Source organism: Diadema antillarum, unplaced genomic scaffold (assembly GCF_040938485.1).
Source record: "Diadema antillarum isolate AM-2024a unplaced genomic scaffold, OU_Dant_1.0 scf00000178, whole genome shotgun sequence".
Taxonomy (NCBI): Eukaryota; Metazoa; Echinodermata; class Echinoidea; order Diadematoida; family Diadematidae; genus Diadema; species Diadema antillarum.
Genome location: NW_027271067.1, coordinates 1,072,399 through 1,095,778, shown reverse-complemented (window position 1 = coordinate 1,095,778; position 23,380 = coordinate 1,072,399). Strand labels below are relative to the sequence as shown.

Genomic DNA, 23,380 nt, shown 5'->3' with positions numbered 1-23,380 from the left:
AAATACAAGCGAGAAACGAGACAACCGTTTTCCCACAGCACTGTCTTTGTGGTGAGGGCAATTGTAACATACTCGATGCGTAACGTTGTGAGACAATTGAACACCCTTGGTACTCGATTCAAATGTTATGATCTGTTTCTTTGCAGAGACTCCAACTCTCCCGCTTTCGACGGGATATCTCCCGCCGAAAGCCCATTTTTGCACAATCTCCCGTTCTCGATCCCTCTTGAGATTTGATTTCTCCCGCCCTGGCTTTGTTTCTCCCGTAATTGGAAAGGATTTCTTACTTATTGCTATATCGTATGTTGAAAAATAAGCCTTAGATAGCACGAGAGAGCATCTAGAACCATAGACTGGACCCCAGCCGCAATGAATCTCGCGCTTCGCGCACATCAACTTTGAATCAGTCTGCAAGAATCTTCAGTCTATTGAAGGAGGCAGACTTAATCAGAAGACGAAGAATCTCCCGTTTGCTAGGGGTTTCAGGCGGGAGAATCTCCAGATCAGAAGCAAGTGCTTGGGGTTGGAGTCTCTGTCTTTGTCTCTTTCTTTCAAGTAAGATACCCAGATAGTGCAATTTTAAGCTGTGTTCGGCTTCCATATAACAGTAAAATCAGACGAACAGAATGACAGAGGTTTCGTGAAAATCTGATCTGAAGAAAGGAATGGAGTTTTCGAGTTTTCAGTACTTTCACAAATCAGTGGTATTAGTCACAACCACATTGCCTAGTAGACACGACGGTATCAAAAGTGAAGAGTGTATAACCATAATATGGGAGGTCACTAAACTGGGACGTTCCGCTCTCGATCCCCATGGAAATTTGGCAAGTTTCTATCTAATGATCAAGTTTCATTGTAGGCACAGTCGTGGGGACCTAGCAGTGTATGTAGGGCCTATAATACTTATGCATTCCCACTTAACATTTCCACAACCTATGATTAAATGAGGGAGAGAAAGGGAAAAGGGTAAGGATGCGACGCAATCTTATACTCGCCAATAATAAGGGCCGGCGGAACAGTTCCAAAAGTGGAGGGCGGGGGGGGGGGGGGACTTTCGGGTTTCATGAGCTACCAAGCCAAAAGAAAAAAAAAAAGAAGAAAAAAAAACGCCTGCGCAACTTCTGGTGCCACTTCCGGGTTTCTTCAGCTGACAAGCAAAAAAAAAAAGAAAAGGAAGTGGGGGCCCAAAGTGGTGACACCGTAAGTATCCCTTTGTAGAGTGCAAAAAAAGGGGGCAGGGGTCCGGTTCCGCCGGCCATGATAATGTATAAAAAACTCCATCACCGTGGCCCTCCATCCCTCCATCCCTCCCCACCCATGTTCTCTCTTCTCTCAGAAGTACATATACACACATAAATGTACCCATTTTCAAATCCTTTTTTTGAAAAAATAGTTTATGTAGGCCCTATATGTGTATATTTTGTTGTAATACTTTGTATAAGCCTAGATATTGTTTTCCTTGAACTTGTATCGGCTACAAAAATTTGCTATTGGAAATAAATTTTAATACGAAATTGAAATATATGTATATATATATATATATATATATATGTTGATAAGGTAGTCCACGTGTTGGCAAGATAAAAAGATAAGTAATAAAGCTGCAACAAAGTTCATGCTGTATTCACCAACGGTTTATTTCTTCACACAAATTTTCGGGCGTCTCGCCGCCCTTTCTCAAGTGTTGATACTGAGAGAACAATAACAAAATTAAGCCATAACAATATATTGCAACCGTGTTACCAAGGATGCGCGCTTTAACGCATCCATGCTAGGCATCCTAACACCCAGCGCGCATCCTGGCAACAGTACAATGTTACGTCATAATGAAATTACAATGAGTATAAAGCATACATGAAAAAACTTGGCACGACTGATACAGAAGTAATTCCTCTGAATACGCAGCTGCGGTGGTAATGTAAAAGCAGTGCATTATTTCTTTCAAAATTCAACATACACATAAATTAACTTTAATTCTAGTGTATAGATAATCTTTACATAATCTGAAATTATCATGATCAATATAAACATTCGATTTTTTAAAATCAAACTGAATCGTCACACTGATGGTTATGCAAAATATGTGCAAGCAGTTTACCATTCCTTTCAAACTTCAGCATACACATACATTAACTTCCAAATTCTGGTGAGTAGATAGTCTTTAAATAATCTGAGACTATAGCATGAATATGAAATACGTGAAAAATCATATTTTTCTTCTTTTGATTAAATAGATACGTCACAATACGTCTCGGAGTGGAAAAAAGACTGGTTCCAAGAAATGGTTAAAAGGAGCGTCAGCATTATATCACTCAAGCAATATAATGATAAGATCTATTGCAGCGGGGTAAACGGGAGAACATACAACAATAAGCGGCGCACCTACTTGTAAAAAGTGTAGTTCGTGAGCCATGATAGATCTATGTTCATGCCCTGTCCCTGGAAGCTTCGTGTGCGGATGATTGTTTTTAGTTCTTTCACGTGTCTTTCTTCAAATGCTTCCATGTCCTTGTATAAAATGCAACATTGCAGATCTGTTAGTGTGTGATTTGTTTTGTTGAAGTGTTGTGCGACTGGATGTTGTGTTTGACTTCTAATGATTGTGCTTTTGTGATTGTTGAAACGTTGTCTAAAATTTGTTGTTTCTCCGATGTAGACAGCCAGGGGACATTGCTTGCATGTAAGGCTGTATACTACATTCTTGCTGTTGCAGTCCCCTGACGTCGGATGGAGGGTGTGGCCGGAGCCAAGTGTGATATCTGTATCTGTGATTAGGTGAGCGCATATTTGACATCGTTTGTTTCCACATTTATGATTTCCAGTAGGATTGATTGTTCTGTTGACTCGAGATCGTGTAAGCAAACTCTTCAGGTTGCGTGGCTGTCGTTGTGCATGTAAGGGACGTGCTGTTAACTCGGGAGCTACCGATTGGACTTGTTTGAGAGTAGGCCATTCTTTCCTCACTTCCTTCATGAACTGTTGTGATGTGGGATGATATGTTGTTACAAAGACTTTGCGTGTGTGTGAGTCTTTGGGTTTCAGATTATCATGATGTAGTAAGGATGAGCGTCTTTTTGCTATCGCGCGGTCCCTACCTGCTTGCACAATGTCTAACGGGTACCCCGCTGCAACGAATTTTTGCCCCAGCTTCAAAGACGCATCCAGAAATTCCTTGTGATCAGAAATGATTCGTCTGTAGCGGAGCATTTGACTGTACACAATTGACCTCTTAATATGATTAGGATGGAAGCTGTTGTACTTAAGATACGTCTGTCTGTCTGTAGGTTTGTGGTAAACAGACGTGTTCAGCTTCCCTCCTTCTTTGCGGATAGTCACATCAAGAAAGTGTACTTCTGACCTAGAGCTGTCCATAGTAAATTTGATGTCGGGATGAACCATGTTGAGCTTGGAGTGGAACTCCGACAGCTGTTCGTCAGAATGGGGCCAAATGAGAAAAATGTCGTCAATGTAGCGGACGAACATGCTAGGTTTTAGAGTTTCTTTCGAGAGGAATTCTTCCTCGAGTACGGCCATAAAAATACTGGCATACGCTGGCGCAAATTTAGTACCCATGGGGACATCCGATCCCTGCGTGACAACGCTGACATCACGATTAAGCCTGCTGACAAAGGGGGAGCCGTCACCATCCAGGATACAGCGGACTACATCAACGAGGCGGAAAGACAACTGTCCGACACTAGATTCTACAAGAAGCTTGACAGTGACCCTACGAGCTTGTTCACGAAGGAAGCTGAGACTCTTTGTAATAACCTGAAACACATCGATAAGAGAGAAGCGAAACAACTTGTACCAAGTAAGCCGGTAACTAGTAGATTTTACACATTACCTAAGATCCATAAACTTCCGACGATGGTAGCAAATGCCACTGACAAAAATGCTGAAGATTTGGAAACTTCCGAAATTACTGAGTTATCGAGAGAACATAAGATCATTCCGCCTGGACGGCCAATTGTTTCCAGTGTAGGTTCACTTACTGAACCGATGTCAGCTTTCATTGACAAGTATCTACAAGGGGTCTTACATAACGTCGAGAGCTATGTAAAAGATACCAATGATTTTCTTAATAGACTCGACAACATTCAGCTTCCTCCAAATTGCACTCTAGTCACTTTGGATGTCGTCAGTCTGTACACGAACATTCCTCACTCCGATGGGGTTAATGCATTGCGTAGATTTTTGACCAAACACGACCCTTCTTCTGACATGCCCATAGAAGACATTTGTCGTCTTGCCCAGTTCATCTTGAAACATAATTACTTCACATTTGATGATGAATGCTTTCTACAAACTCAGGGTACTGCCATGGGTACTAAATTTGCGCCAGCGTATGCCAGTATTTTTATGGCCGTACTCGAGGAAGAATTCCTCTCGAAAGAAACTCTAAAACCTAGCATGTTCGTCCGCTACATTGACGACATTTTTCTCATTTGGCCCCATTCTGACGAACAGCTGTCGGAGTTCCACTCCAAGCTCAACATGGTTCATCCCGACATCAAATTTACTATGGACAGCTCTAGGTCAGAAGTACACTTTCTTGATGTGACTATCCGCAAAGAAGGAGGGAAGCTGAACACGTCTGTTTACCACAAACCTACAGACAGACAGACGTATCTTAAGTACAACAGCTTCCATCCTAATCATATTAAGAGGTCAATTGTGTACAGTCAAATGCTCCGCTACAGACGAATCATTTCTGATCACAAGGAATTTCTGGATGCGTCTTTGAAGCTGGGGCAAAAATTCGTTGCAGCGGGGTACCCGTTAGACATTGTGCAAGCAGGTAGGGACCGCGCGATAGCAAAAAGACGCTCATCCTTACTACATCATGATAATCTGAAACCCAAAGACTCACACACACGCAAAGTCTTTGTAACAACATATCATCCCACATCACAACAGTTCATGAAGGAAGTGAGGAAAGAATGGCCTACTCTCAAACAAGTCCAATCGGTAGCTCCCGAGTTAACAGCACGTCCCTTACATGCACAACGACAGCCACGCAACCTGAAGAGTTTGCTTACACGATCTCGAGTCAACAGAACAATCAATCCTACTGGAAATCATAAATGTGGAAACAAACGATGTCAAATATGCGCTCACCTAATCACAGATACAGATATCACACTTGGCTCCGGCCACACCCTCCATCCGACGTCAGGGGACTGCAACAGCAAGAATGTAGTATACAGCCTTACATGCGTAGTGTATCCATATTCATAGGCCTAACATATTCATCATATTTATTATCATCGTTCACAATCACCACCACCAACAACACCACCTCTACCACCACCACCGCCGCCACCACCATTATCACTCATCATCATTATCATCATCATCATCATCATCATCATCATCATCACCATCACTTGCACTAAAACATCTACCTTGTTATCAAAGTGATACAATGTAGTTGTTTCTCTGCGCGGAGATGGGGAGCTGGAGTAGGGATCCACCTCCGTGGCGCTGTAAGGATACACTTTACACCGTTATGGCAGGTACATTTTGGCATGTCGTCCTTTTTTTGGGGGGGGGGGGGGCGGGGCCATGGTGGAGTAGAGGGGAAAGGGAAGGGGCTTAATCTGAAAACAAGATATGAAACACTGCGAATCTATACATGGAACATAAATTAAACACAATATGCTTCCTGAATTCAAAGGCACGAAATACATGTTTAAATCATATCATCCTCATCATAATCGTGTCAGGGACTGCAGTAGGCCTACCCCCCCCCCCCTCCCCCATTGCACACGCACACACGTACATAATATGTACGTGTATTCATATCATGAAGAGTTTGTTCGCAAAAACCGATAAGTCCATATTTGCCAAATGGAGATATTTGCGATTAAAGGTCAAGAAAAATAAAGAGAATAATAAGAAATTTGTGTTTTTTTTACCATAACTTCAAAAATGTATACCTTTATATGTAGTGACCAATATATCATTTAAAAGGTATTATTCTGTACTTTATGACAGAGACCGTACTTCAAAATCTTCAAAAATGGACTTATCGGTTTTTTGCGAACAAACTCTTCATATACACACACACCCACTGCACACACCATTCTCGCAAGATGCTTCAGCAGGGGATATATACTTAAAATATAAGACAGGGCATATTCCAAGAGGCCCCTATTTGTTTCTGAAAAAGAAAGATATGACACCAAAAGTTATAGTAATATTTTGGTTGAGATAAGGATCTTTTGCGAGACAAATTATTAGAAACCGCTATCAAATATTAAAGATCATACAATTAAAGAGGAATTCAAAGTTTATTTGATTAAAGTCGGTTTTGAAATGGATGAGATATCCAAAAACAGGGTTGATCCTAATAAAAGGTAGGTCCCACCTTTCATTAGGACCTATTTGTGTTTGGATATCTCAGGAATTTCAAAAGTATTTTTTGATAAAAAACTTTTAATTTCTCTTAGAATATGCTTACGCTCATCTGAATATTTTCGTAAGTGGTTTCTAATATCTCACAAAAAGTTAAAATCGGAATCCCCATCCACTTCGACCAAACCTATGTACCATCCCCTTAATAGTAAGTAAAAAATCAGGCTACATGTAGTGTATAGATGCAAACACAACAATGGGGGAAAGTGTACAACTTTTCAAATTTCCCCATTTAGTTTAAAGTGTGAAAACTATTCGCTTAAATATCCTACACTATTATAATACATACAGGTCCTGAATTCGAGTGCAGGGGGTATTTCATGGAGCATTGTCCGACAAAGTTGTCGGGCAAAATTGTTCTCAGCCAATCAGATGCAAGGATTTCAGCAGCATGTAACAGTTTGTCAGAAAAATATCCGACCAAAACGCTTCATGAAATGCCCCCCTGAACGGACAGGACGTGAGAGGGCGCTTTTTTCATTCTACGTGTATCTAAACTCTGAACAAACGGGCATAATGCCCGATGTGAAATACATGTATATCCCTGGTTGCCTGGAGTGAAACACTACAATATCCCCGATTAAGAAGTTTAAGAGAACACACACACAAACACACACACACATACATGCACGCACACAAGTTTGCACAGTGAAAAACGTTTCGTGGCCCCTACACACCCTAAATTGTACCATACCTTTCCTCAGTTTCCTAAAAATGAGCCAGAATGACAACCTCCTAATTTTCATTTTAACCCATCAAGTCCTTGGAGAATTACAGATGTAGAAATTATCATCTTGCTATCTTTAAATTGAAAATTCTAAATTTTATTACATATATTATTTATCATTGTAGAAATATTAGATGGACTTGGAAAACTAACATGTTAACTCTGTGCAAAATCAGACATAACAAAAAAAAAATGTCAATTTGAGATAAAGATATTAATTGTGCTTGCTTGCTTGCTTGCTTGCTTGCCAATAATGGATGTCAGAGACTGCATAGTTAGGTTTAGTTAGTTATTATGAAGACCTAATAAAAGAAAATAGGGCTTGTTATCGAAAGATTCATTATACTCATTAATCATTCATTAATCTGAAAATGAAAAAAAAAATCGTTATTCCAAAGATTCATTAATCTGAAAACGAAAAACCATAGAGTTTGTAATCTGAAGACTCCTTTGGAAGCACAATGTCATATTCTTATTTTCAGATTGACAAACCTTGTTTTATCTAAGGACTAATTAACCTTATTTTATTTTTGGATCAATGAACCATCGGAATTACGAACCTCATTTCATTTTGGAAGAGTGTCACGAATGTTCAGTTTAACCAACCCTATTGTATTTTGGGATTAACAAACATAGATAAATGGAATTTGTGTAATTCGGAATATAAAAAAAATCTTTGGAATAATGAACACCAGCCAAGCAACTTAGCAGCTTTCTGAATATACTTGAACCACAACAAAGATTGTGAATAGTAGTATAGGGCGGTGAGTTGGCTCAGTCGGTAGCGCGTCTGCCACATGATCCTAGGGACCCGGGTTCAAACCCGAGTCTGGACTGAGCAATGTTGTGTGTAATCATACCGTCCCCCTAGCAAGAGGCAAAACACTCTGTCCCTCGGAAAGGACATAAAATTGAGGTCCCGTGTACAGGGGCGGATCCAGGAATTCTGTAAAGGGGGGGGGGGGGCGCAACTAATATTTCTGGTGCCACTTCCGGGTTTCATTTCATTTTTTCTTTTTATTTCTTTTGTTTTTAACGAAAAATAAAGGGGGCGTGCGCCGGTTGCGCCCCCCTCTGGATCCGCCACTGCGTGTTTGAGAGAGTTACAACTCATGCACGTAAAAGATCCCGCTTCACTCATTCATCGCAAAGAGCAGGGTGTTTAACCCGGTGAAGTGGTCCCACCTCACATCCAACTGGACCCCATGGAAGACCAGCTTAGCGTAGCTGGATGTGGGCTATCCAGCCATCTTCTCAGATGGAAATGAACAAACAATATAAACAACAAGGATCTCAAATAAGAAATCAACTTCCACTCTACCATTATGAAATTTGCAAAAATTAGAATAAATGATGCGAAACTAGAGGATGGAAATGTTTCTTTCTTTTTTTTTTTCAATGTGCTCACTACAACGCATTGCCAGTAATTTCAACTCTGAATTGAAGCAAAGACACAAAATATCTGTTTTTTACCTAATTTTAGCACAGAAAAAGTAATTTTTGAATGGAAAATTGCATGTCCATCATAGAGTGACATTTGAGACTACGAATTAATCACTTCATTATCTCTGTGGTGGTACATTGTACTCACTACGTATTGCAGTTTCATGACAGGGGAACTATATATAACCTTCTATACCTCATGCCCAATATTATGTGTCTATTATGTGTTTTATTATTATGTGCTTTATATGTTTTGCTGATGATTCCAAAATGTTTTTCCGACACAGAGATCCTCATACTCTCAATGACACAATGAATAAAAACTCAAGTCCGTGCAGTCTTGGATATACGCCAATAAATTATCACTCAACATAAATAAAACTCGTTGTATGCTTTTTAGCAATCGTCTTAAGACACTTCCCCTTCATATCAAATTTAATGAAATTGAATTAAACCAAGTCAATTGCACAAAATTTTTAGGGCTTTTCTTTGATAGTGATTTATATCTTGGAAATCCCACGTTAGTTATTCAAGTAATATTCTTTCTAGAAACACGGGTGTTCTTAGTAAATGAGGTTTGGTTTTTTTTTCCTAGTCAAATTTTGCATAGTCTTTATTCTACTTTGATTACTCCATACCTCAATTATGGCATTCTTGTGCGAGGGAATGCAACTAAAGGTCTTCTTGGTGTACTCTTCCGTATTCAAAAACGTGCCATTAGAAATATTAACCATGTCGGATATTATTGTCCCATATGCGAACAATTTATTCTTCTAAAAACAAAATACTGAAAATACCAGACCTATCAGTTATATCATCGGCATATTCATGTACCAATTTTCCGCCAAGAAGTTACCGGACGTTTTTACTTGTATGTTCAGAAAAAATAATTTGATTCACAGTTATCCTACCCGCCAAAATGACGCATTTCACTTTCCACGTACTGGAACTATTTTCGCGAAAAAAAACAACACCCGATAATGTACGCAGGCCCCAGATACTAAAATGATCTCTCTCCCGAAATAACAAGCTGCTTGTCTTTACATTCCTTCAAACCCAAATTAAAAGAATTTTTGTTGAATGCATATTTTCAGGGGCGGATCCAGGAATTCTGTAAAGGGGGGGGGGGGGGAGGGGGCGTGACTAATATTTCTGGTGTCACTTCCGGGTTTCATTTCATATTTTTTCTTTTTTGTTCTTTTGTTTTTAACAAAAAAAAGGGGGTGGGGCGTGCGCCGGTTGCGCCGCCCTCTGGATCCGCCACTGATTTTGCAGACACATAACTGAATAAACTCGCAATGTACAATGTATAACACATTGTTGTATATCTTTGTCCGATCAAACATACTTGTTAACAGTCACACTGCAGATTGCAGTCTGGCCTGCCGTCATCACGCTCTCTGAATTCATCATTAGCGATTCCGCACTCTATTTCGTCTCCCCCTCTCCCTCCTCTCTACCTCGCTCTCACTTTCTACCCAAACAAAATTTGCCAGAGCTCGACGACAGGCACCAATGACTCAATAGCTGTACATGTCACTTTTTTTGTGTGTGCTTTGCTGCATGTGATAGTTGTAATGCAAGAACAAATTAGAGTATTAGTACACCAAAGTAGGCTCTTATAATCATGTTCTACTCTGAAAACATTGCTCGGTCACCATTATGGTTCATATTTTAGTATAGGCCGTTTTTCCCCTTTTTTATATCAAATCATAACAACATTATTTTCTGCTTCCCGTATTTGGTATAATTAAATCACCAGGTCTTAACTTTTATTCGTTTTTTTTCTTCTCCGTTTCTCTTTCACAAACATTGATTACTCGGGGCTTACAGCCAAGCAAGCTTGCTCTCATGTAGGTCCCCGTCATACTTCTCTTTGTACAACCCGAACCGAGATTTCGACCAGTTATCATTATAACTACTGTGTATACCATGTATGTACATTGTATATCGTGTTTTTTTTTTTGTTTTTTTTGTTTTGTTTTTTTTTTTTTGGGGGGGGGGGGTTGGTATATCGTTGACAAGGTACAATTGTACAAGAACTTGTGCTATTACTTTTGATGTAATATTGATATACATGTGTATATGAGAAATATGAAATAAATTGAATTGAATTGAATGTCCAATTATTTGAGTATAAATCATAGGGGACTACTACAAGATTTAATAGATTTCACTATCCCACAAGTCTGCACTGAGGTCGATTCATACCCCCCCCAAAAAAAAAAATACATATGCTTATAATATATATATATATATATATATGTATATATATATATATATATATATGTATATATATCCAGATATATGACACATTTCCTGCTTTGCAAATTACAGCTGTACTATTAAATCTACGCTTGTTTCCCTACGCACACACACGCACACACATTGATCATTCACGAATTAAGCTAATGACAACTTCATCAGAACTCATGCATTTACACACTTGTAATCATCACACACTCACCATAACTCTTCATCAAGCTGACATATGTACACTTACACAAAACATAAAGACATTCCAGAATTTGAATATGACTCACCACATGTACATCAGTATTCTTTTTTATTTCTTTTTTTTTTTGTCTTTTTGGTTTTAATATTCTCAGGTATCTTAGTATTTACATGAACAATTACTCCACTTTTGTAATTTTCAGACCTTCCGAACAGTGTGATGTGGCAAACAAAGAGGACTGTTTCTGTAACAACTTTTCAGTCCCATAAGTCACTGTCAGAAAATGCAAACTTAATTTTTATGACTTCCTCAGTACATTGTATAGATTAACATATTTGAGTCTTAGCACAAGATTTCATTATTGCTGTGTATCCATGAAGGGGGGGGGGGGTTGGGTCTCTTATCTGCTCTGAAGTGATGTTACCCATGCACAATTTTCCACAATCATTTAGGGTTATGCTGGTGTACCGGCTGGTTCATCTCAAACTTTGGTAGGTGTGATATTTAACAAGCAAACTCATCCTGTTTCCTTTAAAATTCTCAAATTTCCAGTGACTTTGTACAGGACAGATGAGGTTCCTGCACAGCAATGAACTGATTGCCACATGAAAAAAAATCTGTTCAAACAAATATTTTGGTTTTAAAATAAGACATCTCTTCTTCATAAGTTGTTGTTTTGTTGATCATAAGTATGGTTCATCAGTAGAGAGTTTCATTTCCGGTGGAGGCAATCCAGGTGTTACTGGCTTCTTGACAGGTGTTCCAACAGCTGTTTCCCTGAAAAAAAAACACAAAAAAAAATCAAATACAAACTGTACAAGCTAGATACACTTGGAATCTGATACTGTATAAGCACATTCACAAACACTGAGTACAAACATCATTAAAAAAAGATAACAAAGACAGGTGCAGCCAAGTTCTTAAATATGTGTATAATGTAAATTACACATTCACAATATGTGGTGATTGTGGGTGAGACTATCAGTAATGTTTTTTGCAAGTGCATATCATTAAAAGAGAAATTTAGAAAGACCTTATAATCATACATCATAACAGTGATCAATGAGAACAAAACGCATCATCATGAATCTGCTAATTTTTACAGTATGCATAAATGAGATCAGTGAATATTGATGCAAATATTTTCAAGGATGCATATAATAAGCTTGTGAGGAATGTTTCCTAATAAACAAGAAAGAAACCTTGTGTTCACAAATGGTGTCAATTTAAATAGCACATGGCTGCCCAGATAATAATGATGACGATAATTTAGCCAGGGTAGCCTCTTCAGTGTTGCCACTGCTCTACCAGAGGGTCCTGCCATTATTATGTATTACCCTAGCATAGCCAGGTAACCATTTATACACCCGGGTCCTGAAGGACATAGCAAGTAAAAACATCTTGTCTATTAAGGATGTAAGCACTGGGCAGGAATGAAACTCGGGTCTTCTGACCGGGAGTGGGGAGTCTTATCCACTATGCCACAGCACCCTCACATGTCAAATTTCTCGTGGGGATGAAACTAATTGCACGCTCTTCACTCTTACCCCTCTGCTGCCTGAGGAGCTGGCAGCCTCTGAGTGGTGGAGAACACTTGCGTTGGAGGAAATGTCTCCCTCCGCCCATCCCTTGTGCAGTAGTAGTTGGCTGCTAGTTTGTGGGATGGTCCATCAGGTAGGATGGGGTCTGGCTGGGTTCTGGAGAATAACAGGGTACATATGTTCAACAGTTACATACAGACAATAAATCAATGGGAATAAAAATGCCATGTCATAACAGAAGCCTAACAAACATAGCCCATACATGTTGGAATTGTATGTTCAAAATATGATCACAAGAATGAAGTGAATTATCAAAACAACACTGGCTTGTCAAACAATCCTTTAGGCACACTGTTGATAATCATTTTTTCTGTTTCCTCGAATCCCACTGTAAAAAACAGCAGCTTGTGGGAATAAATCCATTACTTGCACTGTAATTTCTTCACCAAAATGTACAATAAACCATGTTAAATGTAATTGAACTTGACACATTGACAGTGTTATCAAGTCATACTCCTGTAACTCACCGTGGAGACTGTCCATATGCATAGCGATTGTTCAGTTTTGCTTGTAAGTCTCTCTGTAGGCAAAGGGGAAATAGAATGCAAGGATAATATTCTCATAATATCTAAAGGCCAGACAAAACAGAGTTGCACTTGCAGTGGAATGAGATTTCATTGTAAGAAATAGAATTGGGCATTTCCACACACAGTATAAGGGTACATTTTGGGGATGTTGCTTTATTTTCTGTTTCCAATGTGCACTACCCCCAATACAATACAATACAATACAATACAATACAATGCAATCTTCTTCTTTTTTCACTAATTTAAAACAGTTGTTTGAGAATAACTGCACCTAAATTGCTTCAAATAAGTGATTAGAATGAAAAATTTTGGGTGAATGTATGTATTCCATATGCTGGACTGTATGTAACAAGCCCACATAGGAAGGTCAAAATAATTAATAAATGTCCATTGAAAATTTGTCCTTTTTCAACTGAATGGCCTAATATTGATTAGAAAAGAAAATGACACTTATCTATACACACAAATTCTGTTGAACACTGTATTTTATACCATTTCTAGACTTAAATAAGTGGTGAATATAACCCTGGACAGCTACAGACAATGTATGACAGTTTCGCGACTTTCGTCTGTCCACAGGACATACATTCGCCAATTATACAAAGTCTAGAAATGGCATCTATCTGTACAGATTACGAGACCTTAACAAGTAACATAATAACGAGAACATGGTGTGGTCACAATCGCCACCCGTATCATACGAATTTAAATATAAACATGATAAAAGTAGGCGAATGTGTAGACACTAAAAACTAAAGATAAGACAGAAAGATCCGTCTGTCCGCAGGAGTCTTCTATATTTTGCCAATAACGCTGTCCTCCGAATACGGAGAGGATCCATAAAGCCAGACGCAGTCTCCGCGGAACATTCCCCGATGGATAGATACAGACCGATCTTCAGTCAAGTGAATGTGTCACTGTTAGTGTTACTTTATCAGTTTATGTTAACGTTTAAGTATGACATTTGCACTGAAGAATAGCCATATACAGTAATATGGCCATCTCAGAAAAATATGAATATAGAGAATTGTTAATCTGCTCCAGGTAAAACAGCCGTTCGGCGGCGGAATTGATCTTCGCTTCGGACATCCGACAATCAAACTCCTGGGCCCCATTGGCATTGCTAGAAACTTTGCGTTTAAACGCAACTTGCAACTGATTGATTGTCACTGGCCAATCAAAATCATTGTTGCATGCATGTCTTCTTAAATAGGGCAGACCCTGAGCCAATCAGAATGGTTGTTTCAAAATTAGCAATTACAGTGGAAACTCGATATAACGAGGTGGTCGGGACCGAGTCATTTTCCTCGTTATAGCCGATATCTCGTTATATCAGTAGGCATAAAAGAAGGCATAACATAAAGACATCAATTTGCACATGTGGGACTACCCATCATATTTCAATCAATACTGATAACTTGATATTGTGTGTGAGGGAATTACTCACCTTTATGGGCAAGAACATGTTTTTCGCCAAGGAAATCCAATATCAAGAATGTGTTTCTTATTAATTGTAGATGTTTGAATTTGTAAATTTATATAGCTTGCGATTGTATCAAGATCGTCTGTGGGGATTGGTATGTGGTTATTGTATGGGTGTGTGTTGTGTGGAAAGCTTGAATATGGTCTGCACAATGCTGTGTGTGTATGTGACACATTCTGTATGTACATTATGACTCCGTGTGGGTGAAGATGGGGAATTCCCTACGTAGAAGGCCAATCACAGCATCAGATTGCCTCACACCTGCTAAACGTCACGATGATGTCATGTATACATATGGCCGTCCCACCACATTTTCTGCATGTATCAGTGTGCGCGCACACACACACTTACACGTACATCATGCAGTGCTAGCTGGAGTGCACTGAAGAAAATGATTATGTGTGTACAAGACAGTTTTTGGCGCATCAAGCTTTACAATCTCGGAAGATGATAGCACAGGCGAAGTAAAGCTTTACCGAAGGCATTTTGCTTTACCTCGCTATAGCAGGTTTGATTGACTATGTTTTTCTTTGTTTGGAAGTCACAAAATTTATCTCGTTATAGCCAATCTCGCTATAAGAGTAGCATTTTACATAGACTTGTGTGGAAGGAAATTTGGGACCGGGAAAATTTCCTTGTTATAACCGATATCTCGTTATAGCAGTGTTCGTTATACCGAGTTTCCCCTGTATTTGCAATTGATTGCAACTTTCTTGCAACGGGGCCCAGGGCTCCGTATACTTCTTTTGTTGACTTCCTCCAGTCCTTGAGAACTGCGTTAGATTCGCAGAAATTTAGTAATACAATGGTTGCAATGTACTAATGTGGTCATGGGTCAAGCCGGAGACAGCAGACAAGAGTCAACACAATAGATAACAGCAAAGAGCAGGAGAGATGAGGAAGACAAAATGAAGCAACATATTAAGCAGCAAGTATGAGGAGGTTATAATGTCATGGATGAGGTTATAATGTCATGGATGAGCGGATCACATGCATAGCAGCTAGGAAGCGAAGGGAGTAGATGTGCAGAATTGCAGCTAGGAAGCGAAGGGAGTAGATGTGCAGAATTGCAGCATACGCGTACAGACAGCGTACGGTCACTGATCTCGGGGTAGTAAACAATACTAGCATCATCTCAGTTCTACCTGCATGATCTGCTTTTGACTAGTGACATTTTGTGCATCCAGGAACACTGGCTACATGAGCATGAACTTGACAAGCTCTCAGCCCTTAGCAAAGACCACTTCGTGATCAGTAAATCCTCCTGTCTGTCAGCAACGACCCTTACCTCCCGGCGTGGCCACGGGGGAGTCGCCATATACTACCTCAAAAGTCTCAACTCCTCTGCCATACAGGCTGCCTCTAAGAGGCTCATTGGACTCAAGATCAAGGGTAATGGACACACAAGAGACATTGTCATCTTAAATGTGTACATGCCAACGGGCAACTCCCTCGACATAATCCCCGAATATAACTCCATCATTGATGAGATGTCCCATATCCTACATTCGTTCAATCAGGACACAGAAGTTGTCATCCTAGGGGACTTCAATGTAGACATCTTCCATCCAGCCAAGCACCACAAGAGTCAGGCCAAGGCCCTGAATATCTTCCTTATTGAGCATAGTCTCTTCTGTCTCAACGAGCCCCATTCCATCCCAGGCACATACACGTACATGAGTGATGATGGCATGACAAAGTCAAATCTGGACCTACTCCTGGTTAGGACCAACAGAGTGGACAGATACCGTGAATTTCATATCTGTTCAGATGAACCAAAGAACACGTCTGATCACCTCCCAGTCAAAGTGTCGTATGACAACTGCCAAGACAGGACAGGCCCACGCAAACCACAGGATAGCTCCTCCTCAGTACCATATGGAAGGAAACTTCCTCGACTCAAGATAAGATGGGAAACTCTTGACCCTGCATCCACAGAAATGCTGTACACACGACCCCTAGAAAAGCAATGCAGAGAGATCTTGTCACACCTCCCCATGGAATCTGAGATTTTTCACCCAGATGTCGCCGAACAGGTCCTCAATGACATATCTAACATCATGCTTCAGATCTCAACCTCCAACCTGCCTCACTCCTTTTCTAGCACCCCAAAAGCTAGGAAGCCAGAATGGACTGAAGCAGTGAATGAGACGTACAGCCACATGAAGCATGTCTGGAAAAGCTGGAAGGAGCAAGGTCGACCTCGGAATAAAGAGTGTAATATCTGGCAGGAATACAAACGGGCAAAGAAACGGTTCAGACGCCATCTACGTCAGGAAAGGCAGCGGGTACAAAATAAGATCCTGGAGGAAGTTGAATCCTCAAGGGAAGATGATCCCAGACTATTCTGCAAGCTGATCAGGCAGCACAAAGTCTCCCCAGCAAAAGGTGCAGAGGCAGACTCCATAGTCGTACATGAAAAAACATACACCGGCCATCAAATTCTTGCAGGATGGGAAGAATACTTCACGCAGCTTTCAACACCAAAAGATCTTCCCCCATGTCTAATAGACCAGGAAGTGAGTATCGCGGCGAAAACCCTACAGAGAACCCAACTGCGTATCGCCACCTCACACTTAAATGATGCAATCTGTAAGTTGAAGGCAGGAAAAGCTGGTGGGCAAGACCAAATCTGCCCTGAGCACATCAAATGTGCTGGCCCCATCGCACGCCTCATCCTTGTGCAGGTATACAATTCACTAGTATACCACTGCCACGTCCCAGCCAGCTTCAAGATCAGCCTCATCCTACCTGTACACAAAGGAAAAGGGAAAGGGATGAATGACCCCTCCAATTACAGGGGTATCTCTCTGTCATCCGTGTTCTGTAAACTCCTGGAGCTGCTCATAAAACCACACATAGAGGAGACTCTTCGCAGATCGAACGTGCCAGATGAACTGCAAAGTGGATTCCAGGAAGACCACTCATGTATGCTACTGGCAAGCACTCTTAACATCGTCATTGAGAGTAACTCACTCAACAAGATGCAAACCTTTGTGGCCTACCTAGATGCAGCAAAGGCCTTCGATACTGTATGGCACAATGGCCTGCTACTAAAGCTCTTCAAAGCAGGTGTGCATGGAAGCCTCTGGCTGCTCGTGAGGAATCTGTATGAAGGCCTGACGGCCAAGGTCTGGTGGAACGGCAGAACAAGCAAATCCTTTCATGTGAGGCAAGGAGTCAGACAAGGCGGAATCCTATCCCCTCTGCTCTACATATTGTACCTGGTGTATATCAATGGTCTCATCACAAGACTTCGGGACTCTGGGCTCAGCTCATCTGTACATTCTATCTACACTGGTATACTGGTTCTGGCAGATGACGTTGCGCTTGTGGCAACGTCAGCAGAGGAGCTGAACAGCATGCTCCAGATAGTGTATAAATACTCCACTAAGTGGAGATACACTATCAATGCTGCCAAGAGTGCCGTCATCATCACTGGACCAGGACCTCAGACAACACACATGTGGCAGCTTGGACCAGATACCATACCACAGGTAGACAAGCACCCCCACCTTGGTATTATCCGTTCTACCGGTAACCATGACCCCAGTCCTAAGATGATATCCACGGCCAACAAGACCCTGTACGCACTTACAGGAATAGGCACCTTCCGCATGGGACTCACACCAACTGTCATAGCTTCCCTATGGGAGCGCTTCTGCCTACCACGTATGACCTACGGATCGGAAGTAATGTACCTCACAAAGGCAGCCATGAATCGCCTAGACAAGGCCCAGGAGACCTTATTCAAAACCCTGTTAGGACTTCCTCGTTCCACAGCCAACGAATCTGTGCACATATTGACCAAGCTTCCCAATGTTTCTGACAAAATTGCCATACTCCGGCTCAGGCTGCTCGGGAAGATGATCACACTAACACCCAACAGGGTCGAGTACCGTCTGTTCCAGCACATGCTGTGTCACCACCCAGGCTCCAAAACACCCAAAGCCTTCAAGACCCTTCTTCAACAGTACAACCTTCCACCCTTAGAAGATATCATGTACATGCCCACCACCTTCCAGCAGTGGAAGAAGATCACCAATGCGGCAGTCCTGGGTCACAGAGAAAACAAATCCAAAGAGGCAATGGCCACCAAGTCCACACTTTACCTCCTCAGTTCCTTGGACCCGGCTCAGGTACCTACCCTCCTCCCCGCCAGACTGGACTCGCATTCTCTTCCACGGGCAGTACCAGTGAAATGTCAGCTGCTTTGTGGAGTCTATCCCACTAACACCCGTCTAACTCTGGTTGGGAAGCTACAGAACACTAGATGCCCCTGTCAGATGCCCAAAGATGAGACCATCACTCATCTCCTTGGGGAGTGCGAGCTGTACGCCAAGGAGAGGAAGATCTATATCTCTCACCTACCAGAAATATTGCAGAAATTGCTCTCCCAGACGCCCCAAGATAATAAGCAAGCCACATTCACTGCCAGCCTAATACTGACCGGAACAATTGACCCCAATATTTCCCAGGAAGAAGCTGCAATTCTGCACATCTACTCCCTTCGCTTCCTAGCTGCTATGCATGTGATTCGCTCATCCATGACATTATAACCTCCTCATACTTGCTGCTTAATATGCTGCTTCATTTTGTCTTCCTCATCTCTCCTGCTCTTTGCTGTTATCTATTGTGTTGACTCTTGTCTGCTGTCTCCGGCTTGACCCATGACCACATTAGTACATTGCAACCATTGTATTACTAAATTTCTGCGAATCTAACGCAGTTCTCCAGGACTGGAGGAAGTCAACAAAAGAAGAAGAAGAAGAATACTGACCGCATTACAAAAATATGAACATATGGGACTGAGCTTCTCCAAATTGCAAGCATCGAGTAATCGTACATTTATAAATTATCTGCCAATTCAATTTACAAATCAAACGTGGTAAGTCTTAGATGCGCCTTTATCCATAAGAACAAAAGCTACCAATGGAGTGTTACAGGAATGGAAAGCATCTTACCCCAGCGAAAAAGTTCCGCACTCTTTGAATAATTCTCGATGCTGTCGCCATTTTTTTATTTTTTTTGTTGAACCCTTACATCCTCGTTCACATAGGTTGTTTGTTAAAGCGTTATTCGACTTAGTATGATGCTAAACATATAAAAACAATCAAGAATTTCCAGGCATTTTAATATCTTTATTCAATTAAATATTATTTCAACTCAATTTTAAGGAATCAATTAATGGATTATTTCCAGTAAGGCACAATTAATGGTACTCTTTCTTGATCGACTGTCTCGTTTTCGTTCTTTTCAGCTGACGCGAGCTGCCAGAACCACACGATGGATAAGCCAGTCAAACTTGCAAAGGTCCTTTTATCCCCTCTTTTCCGTACTGATGCAAAAATGAGTAACAATTTCGTAGCTTTAGATGTCACCATGTTCTCATGTTTTGGTATTAATGAAGTCTCGAAAGGCTGATTCTAAGAAAAGAGTGTAAATTGTGAGTAGGGTTTGGGAAGAGAGTGCGAGTGCAGTGTGACGTACGTTTACATGTGTAATGACAGTGTACGCATAGGCATGGCATGAGAACCGTTTGCATGAATGAATGCATGCATGCAGGGAGGTGAGCCTCACGTGTATAGTCGGGTACGGTACCGGCACGGCATCCAGTTAGATTACCGAGCGAACACTACACAGTATTGGGCGCAAGTGTACTTTCGCACCTGTTTGTCAAACGACCTCCAAACATGCACAAACTCACCCTGGTTATTCAGTAACCTAAAATACTTCCAAGTTCCATCTGAGTCTCCGAAGGCGAATACAGGGGAAACTCGGTATAACGAACACTGCTATAACGAGATATTGGTTATTACGAAATACGAGGAAGTTTTCCTGGTCCCAAATTTCCTTCCACACAAGTCTATGTGAAATGCTAAGCTTATAGCAAGATTGGCTATAACGAAATAACTGCTATAACGAGATAATTTTTTTGATTTCCAAACAAAGAAAAACATAGCCAATCAAACCTGATATACTATATAGATCTAGCGAGGTAAAGCAAAATGTCTTCGGGTAAAGCTTTACTTTGCCTGTGCTATCATGTTCCGAGATTGTAAAGCTCGATGCGCCAAAAACTGTCTTGTACACACATATTTTCTTCAGTTCACTCTACAGCTAGCACCGCATGTTGTAGGCCCTACGTGTATAAGAAATGTGTGTGTGTGATACATGCAGAAAATGTGGTGGGACGGCCGTATACATGACATCATCATGACGTTTAGCAAGTGTGAGGCAATCTGATGCTGTGATTGGCTTTCTACGTAGGGAATTCCCCATCTTCACACACACGCAGTCATAATATACAGAATGTGTCACACACACAGACACACAGCATTGTGCAGACCATATTCAAGCTTTCCACACAAAACACACCCATACCATAACCACACACCAATCCACAGGCGATCTTCACACAATCGCAAGCTATATAGATTTACAAATTCATACATCTACAATTAATAAGAAAAAAACATTCTTGATATCGGATTTCATTGGAAAAAAAAACAACATCTTCTTACCCATAAAGGTGAGTAATTACCTCACACTCATTACCAAGTTATCAGTATTGATTGAAAGATGATGGGTAGTCCCACATGTGCAAATTAATGTCTTTATGTTATGCTTTCTTTTATGCCTACTGATATAACGAGATATCGGCTATAACGAGGAAAACGACTCGGTCGCGACCATCTCGTTATATCGAGTTTCCACTGTATACGTTAAGTTTTTACACTTTCAGCGTTCTTAATTGATCGCCATTTGCTGGAATTGCTGCTCTGCTCTGTACACAAGCATAATTACGAATTGGTCTGAATGTAGCGACACAGCGGCTTTTTCTATGGTGTCGTTGAAAAGCTAATTTTTTTTTCCTTGTCCTCGGCCAAGTTTTCCGTTAGCGGTTGTAGCTTCATGGCGGCGGTTGAATGAGCGCGTGCGCGAGCGTATGCTGTCACTTATGGGCACCATCAGCGTAAAATACCTCCCAAGTTACGGTAAACAACGCATGTATGTTTCTCTATTTACGCTGGTGTTTAGAAAAACTTAACAAATGATTTTATACAATCTGATTTCGTTCATTGTCATTTTAGCCCCTAAACTGTATTTCACCAACGAAAAAAAAAAAGTTATTCTTTCAGAATGGTTGAATGCAAGAGGAAGAGATACAGTAGGTGTAGAAAGAATCACGAATATGACTGCAGAGTAGGCCTACAGTGTACAGTCAAACTCGGATACCGCAACGTCGGATAAGCCGAATATCACTTACCTCGGGGGCAAAATGAAAGTCCCGATTGTTCCTATGGAGTTTCCGTGTATTAAAATTCGCGTAGCTCGAAAAAGATAACTCGAAGTTCGGTTACCTCGAAGGGAAATCTAATGTCCCGATCTTAATTAACTTATTGTTTTTCCCAGCATGTTGCTCGAATCGAAATTGTAAACATCACTCAGCATCTCCGATTAAGCGCGCGTGGACAGCGAAGACATGTCACAAATGTTTTCACACTCGATTGTAAATATTCTGAGACCAGAACAATCGCGCGCCCAAGAAGAAATACTCGATACACAGCTGACAAGGAAAATCCCCAACACCCACCAACACACGTGCATGGTATGCACATAGCACCCGTGCCAATGGAGTGCTTTACGATAGAACTACGCGCTGCCCTATCATTTGCTTTTCTTTAACCACTGTGTTTTGATTTTTGATCAAGACAGTCATACCGTGCGCGTAGATTTCTCTTCGTTAAACCGTCGGGGCGCACCTGCTTACGTTGACAGTTATATCTTTGCCATTAATCACGCTCCACTGTCAAAACATCAATCTCTCTCGTAGTGCCTTTTTTTAAACTATTTTTTTTTTTGCCTTTCACGAAGTTTACTTCCCCGAGAATGCAAGCACTGAAACTTTTTTTTTTCCAGCAATGCGATTATGAAAATCTGGAAGTATAGGCCGATCACAATATAGAATAGAATACACAGGGCTCCGCACTAACTTTTATCGGGCCACCAATATCATTGACTTTTATTTTCTGGTGGTCGAAAGTAAAATCTGGTGACAAAAAAAAAATCAGGAAAAACATTAGAAAAACTAAATCGGTCCTACTAAACATAGACAAATTAATATTAAGCATTATTGAAGTGATGCAGATGTCCATGTCTAAAACAAATGAATGGAAAATTCAAACATCTTACTCTGTGTTTAAAGATTTGACAAATAGGCGTAGATATTATTATAAAAGTTGATGCCCATATAATGAGGAGGTCAAAACTTACGTTTGAAATGAGAAAATGGGAGCATTTGCTGACATTTGTTAGCATCCGACATTTGTTTTAGCATTGTAAAAAGCCGAAAGTTACTGTTATTCATTTTTAAATGTAAAAGCAAACAACCGATATTCATTTTAGAATCTTACGGAGCTGAATACTATCCTAATCCATTTCCAAACGTGAAAGCAAACATCCGCTATTTGTTTTAGCATCTAACTGAGCGGATTAATACCATTAATCATTTCCAAATGTTAAAGCAACAATCTGTTATTTATTTTTGCATCGTACGGAGCAGAATATTACCGTTATTCATTTCAAACATCCGACATTTATTTCATCATCGAACGGAGCCGAATGTTACTGCTGTTCACTTCCGAAAGTGAAATGAATCATCTTGACAATTATTTTATCATCGCACGGAGCCGAATGTTACTGTTTTTTTTTTCATTTTTG

The 23,380-nt window shown here is 40.7% G+C and overlaps 1 protein-coding gene across 1 annotated transcript; it reads right to left on the bottom strand.

Annotated features, from left to right (window-relative positions):
* Positions 1 to 11,441: 11,441 nt before the first annotated feature.
* On the bottom strand, positions 11,442 to 19,671 carry LOC139722938 (NADH dehydrogenase [ubiquinone] 1 alpha subcomplex subunit 7-like). Its single transcript, XM_071634221.1, has 4 exons — positions 19,621 to 19,671; positions 13,114 to 13,166; positions 12,593 to 12,742; positions 11,442 to 11,822 (listed from the first exon to the last, which is right to left on the bottom strand). Exons 1-4 carry the CDS (start codon positions 19,669 to 19,671, stop codon positions 11,729 to 11,731), a joined length of 348 nt encoding a protein of 115 aa, XP_071490322.1. The 3' UTR covers positions 11,442 to 11,728.
* Between the last annotated feature and the right edge of the window lie 3,709 nt (positions 19,672 to 23,380).